Source organism: Sinocyclocheilus grahami, unplaced genomic scaffold (assembly GCF_001515645.1).
Source record: "Sinocyclocheilus grahami isolate Dianchi unplaced genomic scaffold, SAMN03320097.WGS_v1.1 scaffold1286.1, whole genome shotgun sequence".
In the NCBI taxonomy this organism is placed as follows: domain Eukaryota; kingdom Metazoa; phylum Chordata; class Actinopteri; order Cypriniformes; family Cyprinidae; genus Sinocyclocheilus; species Sinocyclocheilus grahami.
The window spans coordinates 29,622-38,753 of record NW_015506465.1 but is presented as its reverse complement, the minus strand read 5'-3'; the positions used below and the strand labels follow the sequence as shown (position 1 = coordinate 38,753).

Below are 9,132 nucleotides of genomic sequence, written 5' to 3'. Positions count from 1 at the left end.
CAGAATCTCTGTGTCTGTAAAAACTTACAGCTCTAACATTTTTTAAAGCTAAATGCAATTTCAGGCCTAAAAAGGTTGTTATGAGGCCAAATATCACATTTCTAGAAGCTGCAATTCATGACACTCATGTGATCTTCTCACCCACCTTGCCCATAATTTCACTACACCCAATCAGAAAAACAAGATCCCACCATGTTGGTTTCCAGAACCCCATGTCCATAACACTTTGGCCGTCCAGTAGATCCATAGTGTTGCAGATTGTATTTATCTTTTCGTCTGTTGGTCTCTTCTGATATTTTTCATACTTAACCTGCCTACAGGACAGAGTCTTGACATAGCCAAAAAAGGTCATGAAAAAGATCAATTTTGAATCCTAATGTCAACGTTTTGTGCCAGGAGCATGCAAGTTATACATGTATGAGTTCTGAAATGTGCAAAAGGTCAGATTTCCATGTTTTCGTCTCATGGTAGAAAGCCATGTGATCCTTTTGACACCTCGTTGTCTTCAGGTCATATTGATGGAGGTGTTATCTCATGCCAGTGCCATAAATGCAATTCCGGCCCTTTCTGCTCTCCTCAAAATCTCCTTTTAAATCTCTCCATTTCTGCCTGAAAGTATATAGTCCACAACCCCCTCCTCTGAGTTCCCCCACATCCTTCTCCAATCCACGTCTGTACAATTCCTCGCTCAGGAAACACATGCCAAACATGGGAACTCGGGTTTAGGCTCTTCGGGGTTTGGGGTACCTGTGCTGCCATTTGTGTTGTTGGGTTTTGGTTGGGGTGGAGTAGAGTAGAGATCTAAACCATTTGCTATTCAGGGCACGCTGAAGAATTGCAACACAGCACCTTCTCAAGAGGTTTAGGGTTTCTTGGCTTGACTAAAGGGGGGGGGGGGGGGGGTGCAGAACACTATCGGCTCTCTCCATTTTAAAAATGAATTTTCATCTGTACTCTACTTATTTTAAATCATTATAAGCCATTTTAGTACTTCTCAGATTTATTAGAATTTTTTAAGGGGAGTTAGTGAAAAGTCTCAGGATGAAAGTCTGCCAGGATTTCATGCCTAAACATTAGTGTGGTCAACATTAACATGCAATTTCCACAATGAAGTTTTACCAGACACACTAAATAATTATTTTATTGTGTCTTTGAACAGGTTTTCTAATAAATACAGGCTTTTTGACAATAAACACACCAGAATAAGGCAATTACCATTTTCCTGTATTCTCGCAGACTGTTCTTAAAGTGTACTCATTTCACATTTCTATTGGTTTATGGGAGCCGTCGAACCCTAAAAGTTCAGGATTCTAAATCTGGAGGCCTGTGGGCGGGTCTTGGGTGGCCTGTTTAAAGTGTGTCAGAACTGTCACTTGACGTCTAGTCTTTCTGTTGGGGTGCGAGTGTGTTGACCACTGCTTGTCTCGTGGATATAAGTGAGGAGGCTAATCCACAACCATGGTAAGAGTTTAAATAATCTAAGCAGTCAGTTTTGCTAATGAACGCATGAAAACATAAAATGTGCAAATGGCCTAGTCAAAAAGTCAGAATTACATTTCTGTCATTATTAATAACAGATTACATAAGGTTAAAGTATTGTTAATAGTTCCCTTGCAGTTCTGCATGCATTTAATAATGCTTTATAATAAAAGTAATAAATAAAATTCAACCTTAGGATGACTAAAAAAATCATTCTAGTATATTTAAATCTGTTTATTGTGTCTCTTTTACTTATTTTTTTTATTATCAGACAATTGCTCTATTTTGGACTCATTTTTCTCTGGGCAATAATGTCTGATATAATCTGATTAGAGTAACTTTATTAGGTGTTTTTTTTAAGGTAACGTCATTATAGATTCAAAGTTAACTGACTGCTAATTCATCTGTGATACAAGACCAAGATTTCTCTCTGACAAAAAAATACCATTACACTCAATATGATAAATTCATCACATCCACTGTAAAGTTGCTCATTGCCATTTTTCTGATGTAATAATGTTTTAACACGGATACAAAAATAGCTTGAAGGAGTTAAATTATTCCAAGATCAAATAGTCAAAGATCACCCTGAAATATCATCCATATATCTGTTGATGGTAAGATGGACATCCTGCTATATGATATGAATCTGGTCAGCAGGTTAGGTTAAGTAGGTTAACTAAAAGCTGAGGAGACACATTCCAAGGATCCTATTTCGGAATTACCATGTACAGTCACACTGACTGCAAGGATAAGGTGTTGAGCCTTAAAATAGTCGCAAATTGTCTTGGAGCAGTGTTCTGGGTGTGCCATCTGTTGTTTGCAAGGCCCACAACCCTGTCTTAATGGAAACAGATTATTAGGAAAACAAAAACAAGTGACTCTCCTGAAGAACCAGGGTTTTCCGTTTATCAAATTAAAGCATTGCACTGTTTATATCTGAAATTAACCGTTCATAATGCAACCGTTTCACAGACTGACGCGCAACAGGAGGCCCGCTCATACCTGAGCGAGGAGATGCTTGCCGGTGAGTGTAGCCTACTGTGTAACTGATAAACGGGTATAGGCTTATCACCGATGTCTACGTCGTTCTGTTCCATTAAACATTATGCGTCTATTTCAAAGAGTTCAAGGCTGCCTTCGACATGTTCGACACCGACGGTGGCGGTGATATCAGCACTAAGGAGTTGGGTACCGTCATGAAGATGCTGGGTCAGAATCCATCCAGAGAGGAGTTGGAAGAAATCATCGAGGAGGTCGATGAAGACGGTAAGCAAAATGCCACAGCTGGAAAAAAGTGGATACATAGAACTATATAACGCTGTAGACCGAAAAAATACTCCACGCAAGCTCATTTCCTGCGTTTTGTATGCAGAAGTACGAGCTGCATTGTCAGCGCTGCCGCAAGGGGCGCTACAGAGGAAAATATCAGTTATTTCCTTCGGGACAAATACTGCCATTGCAGAGCAAGAGTTTAAAAAGTATCTTGCTAAGACAAAAAAATTAAAGAGCAACTTACCTGAATGTTAAAACACCCCATTTTAAAGTCAAAAGCATATGAATGAATATCTGTATCGCCCTTTCAGGCCTATGGAAGAATGCACGTCAAATATGTATGTCTGTGTTTTCACACTTGCGTGAAGTATGTTTCTGGCCTACATGATGATGTCTGTATATTTTTATTATTCATATGAATGATAATGTCTGTTCAACTTTATGCATAAAATACAAAAATGTAGATTGTAATAGCTAATGTAGCTACTTCATACTGGAAACTGTAGGCAGCGGATCCATCGACTTTGAGGAGTTCTTGGTCATGATGGTGAGACTCCTAAAGGAGGACCAGGCTGGCAAGAGTGAGGAAGAGTTGGCCGAATGCTTCCGTGTGCTGGACAAGTATGTCATCTGATATCTTCTTGTGTGCACCTGTTTTTGAATGTGACCCAGACTCACTTTAGCATATGCAACACTATGAATCTGCAGGAACGGTGATGGCTACATCGACAGAGATGAGTTTGCTGAGATCATCCGCAGCACTGGCGAACCCATCTCAGATGACGAGATTGATGAGCTGCTTAAAGATGGAGACAAAAACAACGATGGCATGCTGGACTTTGATGGTATGATGGTTTATAAATTACATTTCCTTTTATGTACGAGTGTGCATGAATTCAGACCAGGTACTGAAGCAACACCTGTGTCCATTTTTCCCCAGAATTCCTCAAGATGATGGAGAATGTGCAGTAAAACAGAAACTCAAGGGCATTCCTTTCCCCTCTCACCCCTGCCAACAGGAACCTTTACCTCTCAGTTCCACTCAAATTCACTTCCCCCTTTTGTCCTCTTTCTGCCTCCATCTCACCTCTTCAGCAGACAGACAGATAAACACCTCTGTGGGGTTTGCCAAGGTTGGGCTCCCACTGAACCCTCATGCAAGATCCAAGGAGCCAAGCTATGATGGCACTCAAGTTCGCTAGACGCACATGCATGGTAGACCCCACGTTTGTGGGTGCTAAAGTCTAGATTTAGTCTAGATCAGCAGCTTGTTACCGCTGCATAGACCAATGCCAAAGCCAAACCACTTCACTGTATTTAAGAACGAACGCTTGAAAACAGAATAAAAAATAAAACACACATTGTTTAGTTGGTCTGACATTTTGATTTGTATGGTTTTATTTTTTATGGTTTTATCAATTAAACTTTTTTTTCTCCCAAGTCTCTGACCCCAATTAGTTGACCATTTCTGTATATACTAAAGACTATAATTAGTACTGTTTATGTAGCAGCAAAACCCAAACCACAAACTCTTACAAATATCAGTGATATTTCACTAATGCCAATTTGGCATTCAGTTTTATTAAACATGCCGTAGGAATAGCTCTTCTTCTCTATTGCACATTTAGATTTTTAACATGACATTCTTTGTGTGCTGCAAGTGTGTAAATCAGTAAACTGTGTCTTGTTTATCTGGTCAATGGCTGATGAGTATTATTTGCAAAGTAAAGGGTTGCACACTAATATTGCAAATATAACTGATGACAAAGTAAATATTCCTCCTTTTTGTGAGAATGACATACACTGGGGGGAAAACACCAAATGTTAAAAGAATACCGAATGAGTATTATAATAATAATCTGGCTTATTATTAACATGTCTTAATGTGATTTGCATGTCTAAGCTATAAACAGAATGCCTAATGTCACTGAAAATAATTTATGATGGTTTATAAATTACATTTCCTTTTATGTACGAGTGTGCATGAATTCAGACCAGGTACTGAAGCAACACCTGTGTCCATTTTTCCCCAGAATTCCTCAAGATGATGGAGAATGTGCAGTAAAACAGAGACTCAAGGACATTCCTTTCCCCTCTCACCCCTGCCAACAGGAACCTTTACCTCTCAGTTCCACTCAAATTCACTTCCCCCTTTTGTCCTCTTTCTGCCTCCATCTCACCTCTTCAGCAGACAGACAGATAAACACCTCTGTGGGGTTTGCCAAGGTTGGGCTCCCACTGAACCCTCATGCAAGATCCAAGGAGCCAAGCTGTGGTGTGGTTCACAGGCTCATCATGTTATGATGGCACTCAAGTTCGCTAGACGCACATGCATGGTAGACCCCACGTTTGTGGGTGCTAAAGTCTAGATTTAGTCTAGATCAGCAGCTTGTTACCGCTGCATAGACCAATGCCAAAGCCAAACCACTTCACTGTATTTAAGAACGAACGCTTGAAAACAGAATAAAAAATAAAACACACATTGTTTAGTTGGTCTGACATTTTGATTTGTATGGTTTTATTTTTTATGGTTTTATCAATTAAACTTTTTTTTCTCCCAAGTCTCTGACCCCAATTAGTTGACCATTTCTGTATATACTAAAGACTATAATTAGTACTGTTTATGTAGCAGCAAAACCCAAACCACAAACTCTTACAAATATCACAGTGATATTTCACTAATGCCAATATGGCATTCAGTTTTATTAGACATGCCGTAGGAATAGCTCTTCTTCTCTATTGCACATTTAGATTTTTAACATGACATTCTTTGTGTGCTGCAAGTGTGTAAATCAGTAAACTGTGTCTCGTTTATCTGGTCAATGGCTGATGAGTATTATTTGCAAAGTAAAGGGTTGCACACTAATAATGCAAATATAACTGATGACAAAGTAAATAACATATTCCTCCTTTTTGTGAGAATGACATACACTGGGGGGAAAACACCAAATGTTAAAAGAATACCGAATGAGTATTATAATAATAATCTGGTTTATTATTATCATGTCTTAATGTGATTTGCATGTCTAAGCTATAAACAGAATGCCTAATGTCACTGAAAATTATTTTTTTATTTAGTCATTTAGCAGACGCTTTTATCCAAAGCGACTTACAAACGAGGACAATAAAATTAAATAGTTTAAACGCATACGGAGTTTTCGTGTAATTTCGTGTGTCCATCAGTTAAATGTTCACTTCACAAACTATCAGCTCACTCATCGGTTCTCGGACCATGTCGGTGGTAATTATATTATTACAAGACAACTTTATTCTGAATTCAGCCGATGAGTTCTTGACTGGAGAACCGCTCAAGATCGAATCAGTCCGATTCGTGAACGATTTGTTTTTCAGCTGGGTGAAAACATGCCTGTTCTTCGTTTTGAAAAGAACACGTATTTTTGTCCATTTGTGTTGTATAATTTTAAGATTAATTTTTTTTTATCTGTCTCAGGACTTCCACTTTCCTCTGTTCATGACGCTGGTCCATCTCGTAATAATTTTCAGTTTCTCCACACTGACACGCTTTGCCATGCAATGCTGGACGGGAAAGCCTCGAGTGACACTTCCCTGGAAGGTTTACCTTTCTAAAGTGGCCCCGACAGGTAAGATTTTTTTTGTTTGTTTTGGGAAAACATTCTTCAGTGAGTCCAAAGACCAAAAATGTGTTTGAATGTTTTCCATAATGGTAGCTGAGGAGATAAGACCTGTTATCTTTTCTATCCAGCACACAGTTTGGGTGGGTGAAGTCCACACTGATTGAATGTAGCGAATCTAGTTGATCTCTGCTCGAGTATTCTGGAATCTTGTCCACAAGCCCATTATTCAAGTTTAAGCATAGAATGATTTATGATGTACAGTATATGCTTAGACAGTGATTCATCATACAGTAATATGTGTACAACTGTTTGTCTGTGTCCATCAGCCCTGGCAACAACGCTGGATATCGGATTGTCCAACTGGAGCTTCCTTTTCATCACAATTAGTTTGTAAGCATGCTATTACCTGAGAGATTGGATTTTATAGTGTTTGCAAGGCAGACTTTTATTCTTAATTCTCAAACATAAAAAATCCCTTAACATTAAGTTCTAGTACAGACGTACATGCTGTGCTCGAAATGCCATTGTGTCATACTACTCTTACTATTTCTGCAGTATCCAGAATGTACACTGTGCATAGTATGCAAATGTTCTGTATGCATGGAATACCCGGATGACCTACTATCTGGCAAATGCCAGAATCTGCTAAATATAACTCAAGTACACTGAAATCAGTACAAGTACAAGCAGTGTTCAGAATGGCATACTACCATAAAACTCCTACTTTATTGCAGTATGCAGTGTGTATAATGTGAATAGTATGTGAATTTTCTGTATGCATGGAATTCCCGGATTACCTGCTACATTTGTTTAAATTTGATGTATTCATCTGAAGACAAGTGCATGGGATACTGTTTTCCAGAACGCAACTCGCTCCATGTAACGTTTCATCTTCAAATTGTGAGTGAACTGGAGACGGGGGATAGTAATTATAAATGTAACACTTTTATATGTATATACATATTACTGTAAACTACAAACTATTGCTCTGTATCTAGAAACAATATCGTTAGAAGGCCATAAATTGTAGCTTAATTTCTACAGCACATTTCCGATCAAATCAAATGACGTCACCGGTATCGCTATAGCACTTTGTACTGATTGTTTCAAAGATATTAAATAACAATAATATTGTAGTAATATAATATATAAATAAACAAAACTTATCATTATTTGCACTGTGTAACTAGAATATATTGCTTTTTCCACTAAGTGTAACTGCCAAAAAGAAAATATTGTTCAGTTAAAGACAGCTTAGTGTTGATCCAGTTCTGTTCAACATGTTAAGTTAATTAATTATGAGATGTGTTCAATTGGGCAATATATCATTGTTTACTAGTATGCATAATTATTAACAAGCCTTTGTAAAAAGAATGGTTCACACATTTATTTGTAAGGTAACTACCTCGACAGCTGTGCTGAATTAATAAGGATAATTTATTGTCATGTGACAACACGGTAGCATAATACTCTGAAACATTTTGTTGCTTATTGTATACTGTTTCACACACTATTCTTAAAAAATAGTAGGCAGTATATACTGTGTACTGGGCAGTAAGCAGTTAGCAAGTATGCCATTTTGAACACAGCCACAGACTTCATTCAAACATTTCATATATATTGATAGTCTTACATGTAGATGTGCTGTCTATTTTTAAATGCATATTTAATTAAATGCATACTTAATTGATTGAATCAGTCATGGGATTATGCAGTGACTGTTAAAATGATAAAAATATATGAATGTATTAGTGTTGTTCCTGGCAACCAGTTTGCTACACTTGTGTCGTTGGACTATTTTGCTTACATAATTTGATGAATCACAATTTTTTTTCTCATGTATCATCTTTGTAAATGCTTACTGGGCAGCTCGTTGCTAGGAGATGAATGTTATATGAAAACAATATGTGTTCTAAAATCATTTATTATTTTCTGGATGAAATCAAAGCCTGAAGCTTAAAAATCTTTCATCCCTTCATTCTCTACATTATTTTCTGTGAAATCTGTCAACACCGATTACCCAAAATCTGCAGACTGGCTCTGACTTTTAGCAATTAATTTCAACTCCTCCAGACTACAAATTGGGGCAAAATCAATGCAGTAGTCATGTAGTGTATTCCAGTCTTAAAACCTGAACACTTGACCTACAAACACTGGTGTTTGCTTTAGGAAAAGCAAGTTAAATTAAAACTACTTGGGAATTTGGGAAAAAAAAAAAAATTTTCTTGAAAAAAATGAAACACCAGTACAGATGAATTGTTCACTATACGACCTGCATTTAGGAAATAGATAGGGTGAATTTTAATTTCATGCTGACTTTATTGTCAAAGTCATTATTTTTTAACAGTAAATATTTCTGTAAAATTTAACATGTCAAACTGTTTTTTGTAACTTCTGTAATGTGAAAAACTATTTCTATTTTTGTAATGGGTAAAATATCATTCTACACAATTGTTTTTTTTAATTTTATTTTATTAGTTTTTTTTAGCTTTTTTTCTATTTAAATTTTTTTTATGTAAATTAGTTTAGATTGTTTTTAATTATTATTATTTCATAGCACATTTTATGAGAGACTTTAACATATAGCCAATATTGGACCTCTGCTGGCATTATCGATTGTGTTAAAGTACAGCTTCAATACTAGATTGGATAAAAATGGATACTCATAAATAAACAGCGGGCCCTTAAGAAAAATAAAATGTGCAAAGCTGGTTTTTAAATCAATAATTGTTTTGACCAGGTATTGTTCTTAGGGTGTGTGTTTCTGTCTTTTTATAGGAAA

General features: G+C 37.0%; 1 protein-coding gene across 1 annotated transcript; it reads left to right on the top strand.

The window, feature by feature from the left end:
• Window positions 1-1,358: 1,358 nt before the first annotated feature.
• On the top strand, window positions 1,359-3,726 carry LOC107568846 (troponin C, skeletal muscle-like). Its single transcript, XM_016254840.1, has 6 exons — window positions 1,359-1,461; window positions 2,455-2,506; window positions 2,605-2,748; window positions 3,261-3,375; window positions 3,463-3,599; window positions 3,695-3,726. Exons 1-6 carry the CDS (start codon window positions 1,459-1,461, stop codon window positions 3,724-3,726), a joined length of 483 nt encoding a protein of 160 aa, XP_016110326.1. The 5' UTR covers window positions 1,359-1,458.
• Window positions 3,727-9,132: the final 5,406 nt, after the last annotated feature.